At 33.9% G+C, this 16,697-nt stretch overlaps 1 protein-coding gene across 1 annotated transcript; it reads right to left on the bottom strand.

Moving 5' to 3' along the window:
- Window positions 1–2,251: 2,251 nt before the first annotated feature.
- Window positions 2,252–7,825, bottom strand: LOC123698678. Its single transcript, XM_045645422.1, has one exon. The coding sequence runs from the start codon at window positions 7,823–7,825 to the stop codon at window positions 2,471–2,473; it is 5,355 nt and encodes a 1,784-aa protein (XP_045501378.1). The 3' UTR covers window positions 2,252–2,470.
- Between the last annotated feature and the right edge of the window lie 8,872 nt (window positions 7,826–16,697).

The raw sequence follows: 16,697 nt of genomic DNA, 5'->3' as shown, positions 1-16,697 counted from the left end.
TTATCAATTCGGCCGGTATATATATTTTTTTTTTTTTTTTTATTATGTATGTACACCGATTACTCCGAGGTTTCTGAACCGATTTACGTGATTCTTTTTTTGTTCGATGCGGGATGGTGTCGAATTGGTCCCATAAAAATTTTATTCGGCTAGGCCTAGTAGTTTTTATTTTATGAGCATTTTTGTCTGTACTCGATGACTTAATTTCAATGTAGCAAGTAACTTTGATTCACTTCCCGGTAACCGATTGAGCTGAAATTTTGTATACGAATGTAAATTGGATAGCGATGAAACATTATCATGACATGGAGCTGATCTGATGATGGAATCGGAAGGTGGCCATAGGAACTCAGTAATATATTGACTCAACTTTATCGAGTTTGGTCTCGTTTGATTCGTGTTGAAAAATACACTAAAAAGTATTAAATAAAAATAACTGCGTTAAAAACAACCGACTTCAAAAACGGAAAAGTAAGAAATAAAAAAGATTTGATATTATTAATTACTACATATTATTTTTATGTGCTATTTATTAAATAGGTTTGAAGTCGGTGCCAAACACTAAGCACTTAGTATTAAGCCCATGCACCGACATCAAACCTTTTTAGTAAATAGCACATAAAAATAATATGTAGTAATTAATAATATCAAATCTTTTTTATTTCTTACTTTTCCGTTTTTGAAGTCGGTTGTTTTTAACGCAGTTATTTTTATAGTAGGTATGTGTTGTAGCTAAATGGATAAAGAAGCCGTAGTAGTGGTGCTATTCGCGAATAAACAAATCTTTATATACGTACAAGATCTCTTTTTTTCTATAAATTAATACATTTATATTTTTTCAGCCCGATTATCATTCGTTCTATATAAATTAGTTCATGAATAGACAATGAAAGGTACCTGAAATCAATACTACAATAACTTATATATTTCAGAATATAACTTTAAATATAGTGCCAATTATCTAAGCGTATATTCATTGTTTATTATATAGAAGTTGAAGCTATTATGTGGTTGAATATTGAATTTATCATGGAAGTTAGAATATCCCGAATGAATTTCTTCCTAGAAATGGGAAACGATATTGGTTTGGTGTATGGTAGGTATATGATTTGGTTATCGGGTAATATTAGTTACAAGTAGAGTTTTCATATATAAATGGTATTAATCATGAAGTATATAATTGATATATTACAACCTTAACGGGGTTAAATCTAATCAAATTTGGTTCACATGTTTTGACCTGAATGAACACACAATGTTAACACACAAGTCCTACACATAGTAATTCTAAATATTGTGTTCAGCTCCTTTCAGAGAATATTTGCAGGAATATACCTTTGTTTTTTAAGCTATTGAATAGCTTCTATCGCGGGCCTTGAGCGCGGGGACCGAATCGTGAAATTTCGTAACGAAAAAACCTCACGCTCCCCACTCCGACGGGCTTGGAGGTGTGGCTTGAATGCTATGCAATAGCTTTACCGCGGCAGTCCCCGAGTGCCACACGTCTTTTTTTGTTTAATATCCACTTCTAAATAATATGCAAGATAGAAAGTTTTGCAAAAGTTTTAACAAGAAACATTAGGTATCTCATATAATTTTACAGCAATATTATTGGATGTATGGTAATTGGTAAACGCATACATCCATAAGGCGGATGGCACCTGGCAGCCATGGCGGCCCGCCCGTTTCCACTCTGCAACGGTCTATTCCTACATAACTCACAACTATTGTTAAGATTGTTGACTAGTGCTGTTATATAGCGAAGATTTTAAATTATTTAATTTCAATTATTTTAAACTTATATCAGAACCTGAAAAATTGGTGAAAGGCAGGATACCGGACTTAGTAACGTGAAATAGCTTTTATAATGTAATACCTAGTTTTTAATTTGAATTACGTATTAGTAATGTTTTTATAATAGTGCAGTATGTAGTGGATAAGACCTGGTAGGTATAGTTTTCATGAAGATAATAATAAAAATGTCTAAGGCATGAGGGCAAAATGCCGTATTATATAATAGTTTTATGATCTAAACGGTTTCTGATAGGTACTATCGTTTTATTCTTGTAACAATAAATTACGTTTCCACATTAATATTATCCATCTAAAATAATATATTAATATAGTATAGTAATCCATATCAGCCCTGTTTGATATTATGCGGTTGATTATTGATTCTTCCTTTTATTTGATGTGATAAAAATGAAACTATACTGACTTGCAGTGAAAAAATAAGGTTTAATTAAAACGATTACATTGTGTGTGCCGTTACAAGATTACAAAAGGAAATGACATTAGGTTACATGATTAAGCAAATTTGTTTCACATTAACGTGAAGTTGCCGCCGGTGCCACCGGTGTTGCCGCCACACCGCTGAACGACGCTCACTTCATAGTTGTTGAACATACCGCCCGCCTTGGAAGAACTCAGGGAAGGCTTCCAACATGAAGCACTCGTCAGTGAAGCTGGATCATGAGGGGTATAACGGGCAAATTTTTGCAAAAGATCGACGTATGATGCCGTGCGCTGTCCGTATTTCAGCCACTCGGGAAATCCCATCAGTCCCCGGTAAGACGTGCGTCACTCGACCCAGTTTCCATTTTAAAGGGGGAACATTATCCTCCTTGATCAGAACTAAGCTATCTTGTTTGAGGTCCTCATTGTTGGTTTTCCATTTAATTCGCTGTTGAAGCTCTGAAATGTATTCTTTCGACCAACGCTGCCAAAAATGTTGTCGAAGTTGCTCCACATGGTCATAGCGTCCCAATCGCGTAGGCTTAATCATCGTCAGGTTTTCGCAGATAGGTGCAGTTAGTGGTCGACCGATCAGGAAATGGGCTGGAGAAAGTGGGAGAAAGTCATGAGGATCTGAGGACAGAGGAGACAGAGGGCGAGAGTTCAGGACGGCTTCAATTTGCGTTAATACCGTTTCAAACTCTTCACGTGTTAACCCAGCATTGCCCAGCACCCGCCGCAAATGATGCTTACAGGACTTGACTCCTGCTTCCCACAACCCGCCAAAATGAGGACTGTACGGTGGTATAAATGTTAAACGAATTTGATTATGACTAAGAAAATCAGAAATATCACTACCATTATTAAAAATTACTGATAATTCTTTTTCAGCACCAACGAAATTTTTTCCATTGTCTGAAAAGATTTGATAAGGCTTTCCACGCCGTGCTATGAACCGATTTAATGCTAAAATATAATCATGTGTACTCAAGCTACCTACCAGTTCTAAATGTATAGCCCTTGTACTAAAACAAACGAATAAACAAATGTATGACTTTATTAATTTTGCACCCCTGCCTTTGCGGTCCAATATGAGCAGTGGCCCGGCATAGTCAACACCACAATTCATAAAAGGAAAATTTTGTTCTAATCTTTCCGAAGGTAAGTTACCCATAAGAGGGGTCAATGTCCTGCCTTTCATGCGTTTGCATACGATACAATTATGAACAACTTGTTTAGCTAAATCGCGAGCCCTCAAAATCCACCACCTTTCACGCATGGAATATACTAGAAGTTGAGGTCCAGCATGAAGCAATCGTTTATGTTCATATTCACATAATAATCTTGAAAATCGATGCTTCCCACTAAGCAATACGGGATGTTTTTTATTATAATCAAAATCATTCGCGTTAGATAACCTACCACCGACACGAATAATATTTGATTCATCTAGAAAAATATTTAAACCGGCTATTTTATTATATATCAATTTATTTTTAATATTTTTACTATTATTTAATGATAACTTATTTTTTAATCTATAATATTGCTCACTAAATGATTCTTGTTGAGCCAACCGTGTTAATGTATCAAGTGATCGCTGTAACTCATCTACAGATAAGGAACCGGTTTGTCGCACACGAATGCCGTTGACAATAGGCACTCTAACATTATCAATGAATCGCAATAAATATGCGCAAACCCTTTGCAAACGAATAAATGACGAATAACGTTCAAAATCAAATATTGAACATAATTGAGTAGAATGTAAATTGACAGCGCTATGTTTAATTTCAGGCAACTCACTATATGGCGAAATAAATATTTTATTATTGTCTGGCCACTTACTACTTATATCGCGTAAGAAGGCAGGGCCACACCACCAATTATGATTACTATCATACTTCAGCGTGTCTAACGTCGTGCCGCGAGTTATAATATCCGCAGGGTTATCGGTTCCCTTAACATGTCGCCAAATTGTATCGCACGTTAATTCATTTATTTGTGCGACGCGATTTTGAACGAAGGTTTTAAGTAAATGCGGCGACATACTCAACCAGCCTTGCACAATAGTTGAGTCAGTCCAAAAATATATTTTATCGAAATTTAACCGTAGGGATTGTTTTATTTTAATATATAATCTCGCACCTACCAAAGCCCCGCACAGTTCGAGTCTCGGAATACTTACTATCTTTATCGGTGCTAATTTACTTTTTGCACACAATAAATGCACTGAAACTGGTAAAGTACCGTTATTATTACACAACCTAACGTACGCGCACGCTCCGTAGGCATCTTGAGAAGCGTCAGTAAATATATGAAGCTCCTTGTAACTATTGTCATCAATAACACAACGAGGTATTTTAATATTATGCAAATGTTGCAAATCACACAGAAACTTACGCCATGCAATCGCTATGGTTTCGGGAACTTCGTCGTCCCAATCTAATTTTTGTAGCCACAATTTTTGTAACAATGATTTAGCTGTGATTACTACGGGTGTTAATAAACCTAATGGATCATATATTTGTGCAACGGTGGATAATATGACACGCTTCGTAACTATCGAGTAATTTTTTGTAAATTTAGTTGTAAAATAAAATTCATCCCTTTTTGTACACCAGCCTAAACCTAACGTTTTGGATGAATGATTTACATCAATGTTTAGGTCTTTATACATTTCAGGAGATACGTCGCAATTAAATGTCCATTTATGCAGCGGAAAACAACCCTGTTTTAACAACTTGGATATTTTATTACACAATTCCATTAACGATTCAAGGTCATTACTCCCCGTAATTAAATCGTCAACGAAAAAATCCTCGTTAATTGTCCTTGCAACTAATTCATCATTACAGTCTAAAGCTAATTGTTTTAAGCAACGCATGCTGAGAAACGGTGCTGACGCCGTTCCATATGTCACTGTATTTAGCATATATAACTGTAAAGGTAGGTTTCGATTATTCCTCCACAATATCAGCTGTAAATTACGTTGATCCGATTGAATTAAAATCTGTCTGTACATTTTTTGAATATCTGCGCAGGCTACGTATTTATATTGACGAAATCTAAGTAAAATTGAGAATATATCATTTTGTAATGGAGGTCCTGTATACTGTATATTATTTAACGATTTGTTGTTTGATGTATTCGCGCTCGCGTCGAACACAACACGTAATTTCGTAGTTAAACTATCCTCACGATAGACACCGTGATGAGGCAATATATAATGTGGTTTACTTAATAAATCTGGAATATTTTCTGTTTCAATAAGAGTCATATGACCCAGTGTTTCATATTCTGTAATAAATTCGCTATAAAGTGTTTTGTAATTAGGTAAACGATCCAACTTTCTTTCGAGAGATAAAAAACGATTTTTAGCCATAGTGTACGAATCACCTAATAACTCAGGTGACTCTTTTAGAGGAATGCGAACAGAGAATCTACCGTGTTTGTCACGTGTCGTAGTCTCTTTAAATAACGTTTCACAATAACGATCATCTTTAGACATGGGAGAAGAGAAGTCAGTCAATTCTTCTAACTCCCAAAATTTTTTCAGTTGAGTATTAATCTGAACTAAGTTACACTGAACTCTTTCAGTCTTAAACGAGTGACTATTATAAATAGGCCCAGAAATTATCCATCCTAATTTTGAATCGTACAGATAAGGACCATCACTAAGCTTAATCTTATCACTATTTAATAAATCCCAAAATATATCCGCTCCTATAAGGATATCGATATCCGACGGCACACTAAACGTAGGGTCCGCGAGTGAAATGTGTTTAGGTATTTGGAAGCGTTGAGATTTAATTGGTAACGAAGGTAACTTTGATGTAATACGAGGAAGAACCAAGCATTGAATATTTATATTAAAACGATTAACTTTAGAACGAATATTTACCTTACAGGTGTGAGAACATTTTGATATGCTTTGCCCAACACCTGAAATATGTATAGTGGACTGTATTATTGGTATTTGTAAACGATTACACAACGATTCTGTAATAAAACAATTCTGACTTCCGTTGTCAAGGAGCGCCTTAACTGTGTGATAATTATCACTAGAGTCAGAAACGTCAATGAGCGCTGTCGAAAGCAACACGGGTTGTATAGCGGCAGCGGCATTGCACGTGAGTACATTTATACGCTCGGAATGCACTCCCGTATCAGCTGATTTATGCGAACTAGGTATAGACGCGGGAATACTTAATTCTTCATTAGAACTAAGACAAGTATTATGAAGTAGTGTATTATGGTTCTTTTTGCATAATTTGCATGGACCATATGAACAATCGTTTGCTACATGGCTATCAGTGCGAATACAATTACGACAAAAGTTTTTATTTTTTACAAGAACATGTCTCTCCTGCACGGGCCTGTTTAAGAATTTCGGACATGAATACAAATAATGTTCACCGCCGCAATCAACACAAACACGTTCTTTTATATTGATATCGGATTTAGGTTTGTTACGAGATGAATTAACTACATGTGTATGTGTGAGAGGTTGCGACAAGGTTTTAGGCTTACTAAAATATTTCTGGTTGTTATTCGAGTTAATATAATTATTATTGTTATGTTTATTATATAAAACACCGCGCACATTGTTCGTTTTTATCATTTCTAACATATCAGCTCGGTTTCCAAGAAACTCTAATAGATCGCCTAATTTAATGTTTCTTGATTCATTTTTTGACAATAAGGTACCTTTATGCGTCTCCCACTCACGCTCTGTGGACTGATCGAGCTTGGACACAATTAAATAGACAACCAAAGTGTCCCATGAATCGGTCGGTTCGTTTAATGATTTTAATGCACGTAAATTACGTAATGTTGAATCTATCAACCTTCTAATGTGAACAAACGATTCGCTTTGTAGTGCCTGAACATTAAAGAGTGCCTTGACATGATTGTGTACTAATAATCGATTATTATGAAACCTATTTTCTAATAAATCCCATGCGTGTGAGTAGTTTTCAGCCGTGAACTCTAATGCACTAATAACATGAGAAGCAGAACCACTGAGGGAAGATTTTAAATAATGAAATTTCTGTATATCATTAAGATCATCACGACTGTGTATCATAGTGAGATATGAATTCCTATACTCCAACCACTGATCATAAGCACCCTCAAAGACAGGTAGCTTTATTACTGGCAATTTAATAGACATAGAATTATTACAAACCTGATGACAAATAGATTGTGTTTTTTCACTACTGTTAGGATTCACTAAGCACTTCGCGTTAGCCATAATAGAAAAATACTGCTGTTCAAACAATTCACGGTATTCTAATTGAGCTGCTATATCAGAATCTTCAACTAATTGTTCAATTTTACTCTGAATTTCATTGTAACTTTGAAAAAGTGTACAAGCTGACTCTATTCGTAATTCTAATTCAGTTTTGCTATTGGAATTTAATTCTGATTTGTCTAATTTTGAAATATATCTTTCAAACAATGTTAGCCTGCCTTTTAACGTGCCACGCTGTCTCTTTAAGTCAGCGAGCTGCATATTTATACTTTTACAAATACCTAAACGAGGAGATTTAGAATTACCACCGATTGTATCTTCACAGTCACTCATTTTAGCAGATTATAGGAAACAAGAGTACTTACAAATTCCCGGTAAGCATCAGCACAGCGCCGCGCTGCTCAACACGTGCACGAATAACTGAAACGTGAAAATAACGATATTAACGCAAATTAAACACACAGGAGATGGAGAGAAGAAGGATGGGTATCGTAACCTGACCGGATGCGACTCGACGGCAATCCTGCAGAATCCTTTTGCGACTCGCCAATCGCCATGTGCATGTGATGATGATGATGACTTCAATTAATGATTCGGCTCCGAATGGACCATGTTTGATATTATGCGGTTGATTATTGATTCTTCCTTTTATTTGATGTGATAAAAATGAAACTATACTGACTTGCAGTGAAAAAATAAGGTTTAATTAAAACGATTACATTGTGTGTGCCGTTACAAGATTACAAAAGGAAATGACATTAGGTTACATGATTAAGCAAATTTGTTTCACATTAACGTGAAGTTGCCGCCGGTGCCACCGGTGTTGCCGCCACACCGCTGAACGACGCTCACTTCATAGTTGTTGAACAAGCCCGTTAATCAATTAATATTCCTTTGTACAGCTTGATTGCATAACATAATCTCGCACTGCATAATTTGAGCGGGATTTTGGCTTCCTCCAGCCTCAAAGTTACTTGTTGACATCATGTGATGGATTGAACAAAATGTTTGTTGAGTGGTTGTAAACAATCCTTTTAAATTAACATTCTGTCCACTTTTCCTGTATATATATAAAACATAAATTGATTAATAGATAAAAATATAGTGAGGCAAATTTTGAACGTATGTCTTTCAGAATATTATTGTCAAGGATATCTTGGATTGCTAGGCTACTCAAGAAACCACTTCAGTAATCAATTCTTCTATTCCAAGTGTCATAAGGTGCTCGCAGCATAAGAAGAATATCAAGAACTAGACATATTATTATATTGAAAGCATATGGAATATTATATATCTACTTATAAACGTAGTCGTTTTACTTATGTCATGATATTGGTTTTAAAATAATTAATTTAGAATTGATAAAAGTATAAACAACAAAATTAATTTTTGAGTAGAGATGTTGTGTTGAGCGACATTATAGTGTTGTAACTTGTAACTGTTACTAGAGACTTTTCACCTACTATATTGAAGCTATATACAAAAACATATTTCCGCTTCCTATACACCACCACCTTAACCCACTGGTGACTTATCCCGCTTCGTTTGGCCAAGTGCAAATAGCGTATTAGCATTGCAAATGAGTGGCCAGAGTTTGTTAAGTGTCAGTATAACAATGTCGCAGTTCGCCTGTGATTGCCTTTGTGCCATATGTGTATTGCCTTGTAGTTTGTGTGGTTTATAACTGTGTTGTGAAGTGACGTTTGTATATTTTCTTGAGTTGGTTTATCTATGACAATTTATAAAGTTTTTTGAACTTTATTTAATATTTTAAATCATAATTAAGTTACAGGATTGTGAGCTTCAAATAAACTGATGTAATCACACTTATAATCAGTATTATTATTTCCTGAAGAAACTAAATAAAATTAAGACTGAATGACCTTTTATATATTTCTATTTGTTGTATTCCTAAATACCTACTTAAATATTTACTTTGCGATTAAGTAAAATCAATGTATTGGTTTGATGTTAAGAAGAAGAAAATCTTTCAAATCCTTGTTGCTAACAGGTTAGGTATTACAAAAGTTACCAATGCATATTTCTAAAACAATCAAAATAGTTTTTGTTTTCAAATCTCTACAATTCACACCCCGGCATCAAACCAAGCAAATAATCCATTAAATTCCTATGTTTGTTCGTAACTTTACCGATTTCCTGCCAGCACAAAAACATACATCATAACTTGAGAGCAAAACAACGCACAAAAAGGGGTATTTCATATGATAATGGTTTTAGAAGGCCTTAAGCGTTCTTTAGTAAATAATATAAACATCTAATCGGTTTTGTTAGAAAAAACAATTGTAGATTCTGGTTGAAATGTCATTTGTGTTGTGTTTCGGTCACTCGACAATGTCTGACCGAATACTGCTCCAATAATTCCATTCAAAGTATTAAACTTAATGTTTTATATTATTGTTATAATGTACAACGTTTCAGGTTAATTACAGTCATACATTTATTAAAATTCAGTTGTAATAAATTCTTTCTAGCAGATAAGCAATGGCGAGTGATTTTTTTTAACTAGCTTTCCGCTCGAGACTTCGTCTGCGTTGACTTATACTTAACAAAATATTATGCTATCTACTAGAACCTGCCTCTTGAACTCTTTATCTATTAACGATCGTTATCTATACTATCTACTAACTTTCCACCCGCGGTTTCGCCCGCGCATACAAAAAAAAAACCCGCATAGTTCCCGTTCCCGTGGAATTTCCGGAATAAAACCTATCCTATGTCCCGTTGTAAAAAGTAGCCTATGTCCTTTCTCGGGTATCATACCAAATTTCATGCAAATTTTTTCTGTAGCTAAGGCGTGATTGAGTAACAGACAGACAGACAGAGTTACTTTCGCATTTATAATATTAAAATAATAGTATGGATTAACAAAAAGGACAAAAAAGCCTGACTAAATACAATATTTGCCAACAGAATAAAGACATATTACCACATTCTCACAATATCTAAACGAGCCAATACGTGCCACCTAGATAATATTCCAACACCTAATCATTCCTCAGCAAGTCACGCAACTATTTGACTAATCTCGACTAAGTTTGGGAATTAACGGAGAACACTATAAAGCGATAATTTGGGATTAAGTCTAACGAGGTGTTATTATTATAGTTAGATAAGAATATTATGGTTGCTTGTTTGGTTAGATTTAAAAGTTTCGGGGTTTTATTGAGTGCTAAATTAAAATACGATTGTCATTATATAACATAATCATGTATATTGCTCTATGTATGGCTGTTGATTTTCCTGATATTCTGTACATTCGGCATGACCAAACTGTTCATAGTTTTTTTATATATTTCGTAAATATAAAAAAAAACTATGAACAATTTGGTTAAGGGACAGTACCTATATCCATACTAATATTATAAATGCGAAAGTAACTCTGTCTGTCTGTCTGTCTGTTACTCAATCACGCCTAAAGTACTGAACCAATTAGCATGAAATCTGGTATAGAGATATTTTGACACCCGAGAAAGGACATAGGCTACTTTTTACCCCGGGAAATAGGATAGGTTTTATCCCGGAAATTCCACGGGAACGGGAACTATGCGGGTTTTTCTTTGGCTGCGCGGGCGAAGCTGCGGGTGGAAAGCTAGTTATATTATATATTAATCATAATATACAAACTATCGTTTGTATTTCTTGATACGATATGGGAATTACATACAATTCCTAGGAAACGTAATTCCTAGATTTACACATTGCCGATAGCACACTGAAAGCGGCCAGCTTTAATAAAGTACAAATACTTCGTCCATATTCCAATCCGGTATAAACACAAATTCATTCACACGGCTTCAAGATCGCAGCCGTATTAATCACCCGAATGAATTGGTAAAGCTGTTAATACCAGCACCAACATGTACAAGCTATTTTAACCCCTATTACAAACATATTAGCTTCAATTTCATGGAGCATGTGTGTAAAAGTCTCAACTTGGGAGCGAGAATTGTTTTCCTACTTAATAAATAATTGTTTATTGTATGTGAAAGTAATTAACAACGCTTAGTTTATATACGCTTGAGTATTTTTAATGATACGTAAAAAAAGTGTGTTTTGATGAAAGTTTTTTCCCGTTGTAATTTATTTATAGCTGTCAAAACATAATATAAGTATAATATAGTAATCCATTTTATGTAATAAAAGCAGTGTTCTTTAATTCTTTAATATTAATATTAACGTGTCCCGTTCTGCTAATAAAATACGAGACAGATGCATTTCATGTCTAACAAGGGGCGATTTTCTTAACTAAATGGGACTTGGTGTAACTTATTTCATATATTTGATGTTTTTGAATAATGGTCTGTTTATGTTTCTTGTTAAATTTTTAAACATACGAATTTTTGTTAAGGTTAAGGCTAATAATCACAAGATTATTGTTGCTTTGCGACAGGATAAGTGTATATTTAGAGCTAGAAACATATTTTTCTACTTACTCAGTAGTGAATATATTAAGTCCACAATATTATTACATGCAGCTTATTTAGTTACTTACGTTTATGTATTGTGTGTTGAATTTATCCATACTTATATTATAAAGCTGAAGAGTTTTTTGAACGCGCTACTCTCAGGAACTACTGGTCCGATTTGAAAAATTATTTCTGTGTTAGATAGCCCATTTATCGAGGAAGGCTATCGGCTAAATATTATCATGCTAAGACCAACAGGAGCGGAACCACGTGGGTGAAACCGCGCGTATTAAATAAACGGATTCTGCTCATCCATTTAAATCACCTTTTAGCAGTTATCTTGTCACACATCTAACATCAATCTCTAAAATAAACTCAAACATTTATTTATTCAATTACACTTCTAGCAGCACTTTTGAATCATAACATAGTTTAACCTTTTACCACCAATGACAGCGTTTCAGCCTATCCAACTTATACCTTTGAACGTCGAAGTCGGAGCCTCGTTCGCACAGGTTAGCAACTAAACATGAGCACTATCAAGTGTCACTGTCACGCTAAGCTAAATGTTTATCACGCCAGTAACAGTAATGGGTACTGGGAGGGCTATCTTGAGGCACGCTACCTGAATTTCGGCAACGGCACAATTCTGCCTGTAGTTCTAACCACAGTGGCTTCCAACATTTGCATCTCATTGGCTATGCGGATGGATGTGCGAAATTTGGACGTGGAATATATTATTTAAGTAATTATAAGGGCAATATATTTCTCTACCAAATATTATGTCAGCTATATATAACAGTGACTATCAGTTGTGTATAGTTTCGTATATCCAATATAATATTAACATTTAATATTATTTAATATTATATTAATATTAACATTTACAATATAATATAAACATATCTTATTGTCACAAATACATATTACATGATATACAATTTATCGAAGCGAAGTATAAGCTCGCTTAGGCATGTTAGTGATATGCGTCAAAATTAAAGAGTAATTTTCGGCTTTTCCTTTAAATTTACAATTTATTGAGGAAATAATAACGAAAGACAGTATCTACATATGAAACAATTCAAGACATTTTCGATTACGATAATTTTTCAGTGTATCGAAAATATTTTATTAATGCTTGCATCTCTATCAGAAAACAAAGAATACAACACCATACAATATGGAGTCGTTAACCTAAAAATTCTAAACTGCGTTGATCTCATTTCACGCTCATAATAAAATGCCTCCTCCATTAAAACAATGGCTCTTTAAAAGTACATTAATGTTGAGATTTTGCAAGCAATTTCCGCCTTAGCGACGAATGCAAATGCGAACGAAATGTGTTATTTATCGCATGAATTAGAAATCACAATACTGCTCGAGCTCTAACGTTTTGTTTATGGTGATTTATGATAACAATATAACAAAATGGTTGAATTACTTAATTGTTCAAAAATCCTGCAACAAGTGTATTTGGTCATTGAATAAGGACTGACTACTAATGTCTTATAGCAATATTATTTCCAGAATGGAAAAGTGATGGCACTAGACGTCTTTATTATGGAACGGGGGATGAACATAATCATAATCGTTACAAAACTTGATATGAGTTCTCACTGCTAGAAAATGCATATGCCTATTCCTTCACGAGGTTTTTTCTTCACAGATTGAAGTATCGGTTAAATTAATAGTGTCCAACTAACATTCAGAAATAAATGCTTGAAATAATAATTTTTCAACAAGTAACAATTCTTAAATGAGATCTGAATATTTTCGAAACAGGTGTTTCTATTATTATCATAGCCTACAACCATGTAAATAGATTAAAAATTTTAATTAAATGTAATGTCTCATCCCTTTGGGAGTTACAGATAGACAGATTGACACGCTCAGGTTTATGGTGTCAAGCTGTCTATTACACCTCAAATCATTTAGGGTTGAGCGATAAAAACTAAGTTCATAAACACATTTTTTTTAAATTATTACGTAGCGGTTGTAAATACCAATGTATTTGTGTGTGATCAATTATTTTATTTTCTGATCATTTATTAAAAAGGAACAACCAAATGTCAGTAAATAAATAAAAAGATTTTGAGAACATCGTGTTATTTATTGATGGACAAACGATCAGCAGAAGACAGCTTAAAGCTCTATTGAAATATGTAATAGCTTTAAATCGTATTTTGCTGCAAAAGTCAAGGTGGTTTGGACAGTTACGAATAAAACTGACCACTACATTTATAATTTCATCATAAAGATATTCGATTCCCAAAATACTTGAACCTTTAACTATTATTATCAGTAAGTAACTTACACTCGCAATCAACTATCCTCCTTTCCCGAAATCATGCAACTATAACAATAAATCCATTTGAAGGAACTTTAAATACACCGGTATACGAGCAAAGGGTCCCGTTTGACCTAATTAGGACGAGTGGCTTCTAAAATGACGAGCAGATGGGCCCCGACTAATTGCTGACTTGTGATCGACGCCTGCGTGGACCGAATGCCCTTGAAGGTTTGGAATAACCATGAATTTTGAATGAAACTCACTATCATATATTAATTTTTCAACAACGCTAAAATATGTGTATTGGTTCAATTTATATTTAGTTTTATTGTGATTTTCAATGCAATAAGAAAATAGGTTTCCAACTCAAACCGGATTTTTAGTAAGCTAGTATTTTTAAGCACTTTTTAAATCACAAATTCAATACCGTTATAGAAAAAACATTATATTGAGATTTATATAAGAGACTTAATGTTCGCGACAGTTGGATAGGCGGTGACATGAATTATCTTAAAGAATTATATTTTTTCCAAGATACGATATTCTAAAAAAGGAACCAGATAAGTTTCTAAGTTACTTTAGATATTGACAAGTTCGATTGAGACATCCGAAGCCTGATCTTAAAGTGATGAAGCAGACTATCGAATGATCTCGAAGAAAAATAGTCTTACACAAGAACTCGGATAAATTGTTGAAAACTAATAAAACAAGTTTGGACAATAATTCCAGAGTCTGATCAAAGACTAATCTAATCTAGAATTTGTTAAAATATTTTGAAGTAGCTAGATTTGAATAATAAAACAGTTTAAGGTACAAAAAACTTTTCGAATGTTTGTAAAAACAACTTAAAAACACCTGATAAAACTAAAACATTCATCAAGGACGCACATAATATAGGTAATCGCGTAAATGGAAAAAATCCAAAAAGCGTGTGTCAAGCACATGTGCCAGAAGTGAAACTTCTTTGGCAAGGTTCAAAGATACCAAAATCGTCGCCTGACTCTATGATGTGACGGTACTGCCATGACGCATCCTTGAAATTCTACTCTCAACGCGCCTAAAGAAGTTTCACTTCAAAAATATCCATACACATCATAATCCATCACGCACTCATCTTTATTATAATTATTACTCTATGTAGAGATTTTAGTATTAATTAACAAAGCAACACTGAAACACCGAATAATATCTTTAATTTGTCATCAGCACTAAATATCACGAAGGAATATAAGAGTCTGAGATCGAAGCCTGAGTCAGACGTAAGCCCGCTAAAGATAACTTGATACATAATGCATGAGGACCTCTGTTAAACGTTTTAAGAAGATATTTATTGTCTGTTTTATCGGCTTGGTGTAATGGTTATATTGTTTATCTGGAGGTCTAGGGTTCGATTAACGGGGGAAATTGTATATTTCTAGGTTTGTATAGTAACTTACTAGACAATACTTAGAAAATAATAGAATTAATGTGTACCTTATAGTTGAATATTTATTATAATTATTAGGATAATATTTTCTTGTTTTTGTGCAAAATAATGAATTAATTGTGTATTTTCAACGTATCACTTTATCACCTAATATGAGAAGCTATTTTCATACAATTTTAAAAAGTTTCGAGTTCCTTTCAGTAGTCGTATTTACGTAATAAATTAATACCTACTCAATACAGCAATAACAATAAAAATATAACACATCAAAGGGAAATCAATTGCAATAACCATAGTCAAAATGATTTTCATCGCGCGACCGCAAGCATCGAAAAACATATCATTTGCAAAACGGAACGTATATCTGTATAATAGAATATAATAAAATATATATAACGTGGAAGGTCTCATATCTGATTATTGCATTGGGCCGCCATCACATTATGATAATAGGTGCTCGGGCGACGCTCCCAAATAGAAATAGAATGATTTACAATTTTCTCTCGACTTGCGTTGCGAAGGACTGATTGATTTTTACGTTATGGCTGCGTTTGTCGTAATGTGAACGCGATTGTTCTGTATAGGATATATCGCTTCGTTTGTTTGTTTGTAATAACTGGATACATTATTCTAATTTATATTATCATGATTAATATAAATACTTTTAATCTGTACGACCCACTGCCGAAACAACCTTTGAGTCTTAGACTATGTACTATTTAGAAAAGGTAAGAAGTGTAATTTTTAAAATTTTATTAATACAGTTTATGTATGATACATCTAAAGTGCACTTTTCATATTTTTATATAAGAAAAAAGGATCTAAAATGTTATAAAAACCAATACATTGTTTTCTAAGCAGCACAACTATAATATTTATATAATTCTGTCAAGGTATTCGTAGAAATTCTTAAACCGTAGAATCGCAAGCGAATAGATGCGTCAACTTCGAATAGGATTTGATATTGGGATCCGATTGCAGGAAAGATTAAGAAGAAGGTAATACAGCTTTGAGTAATCTGAATAACTTAGAATAATCTCTTTATTCTTTAATTTCTTCCTT

Source organism: Colias croceus, chromosome 16, assembly GCF_905220415.1.
Source record: "Colias croceus chromosome 16, ilColCroc2.1".
Classification (NCBI taxonomy): Eukaryota; Metazoa; Arthropoda; class Insecta; order Lepidoptera; family Pieridae; genus Colias; species Colias croceus.
The sequence above is the reverse complement of the archived record's forward strand: the minus strand, read 5'-3'. Positions and strand labels throughout refer to the sequence as shown.

Bases quoted from the DNA above. Each gene is read 5' to 3' on its own strand.
- LOC123698678 (XM_045645422.1), bottom strand. From the start codon at position 7,825: ATGAGTGACTGTGAAGATACAATCGGTGGTAATTCTAAATCTCCTCGT.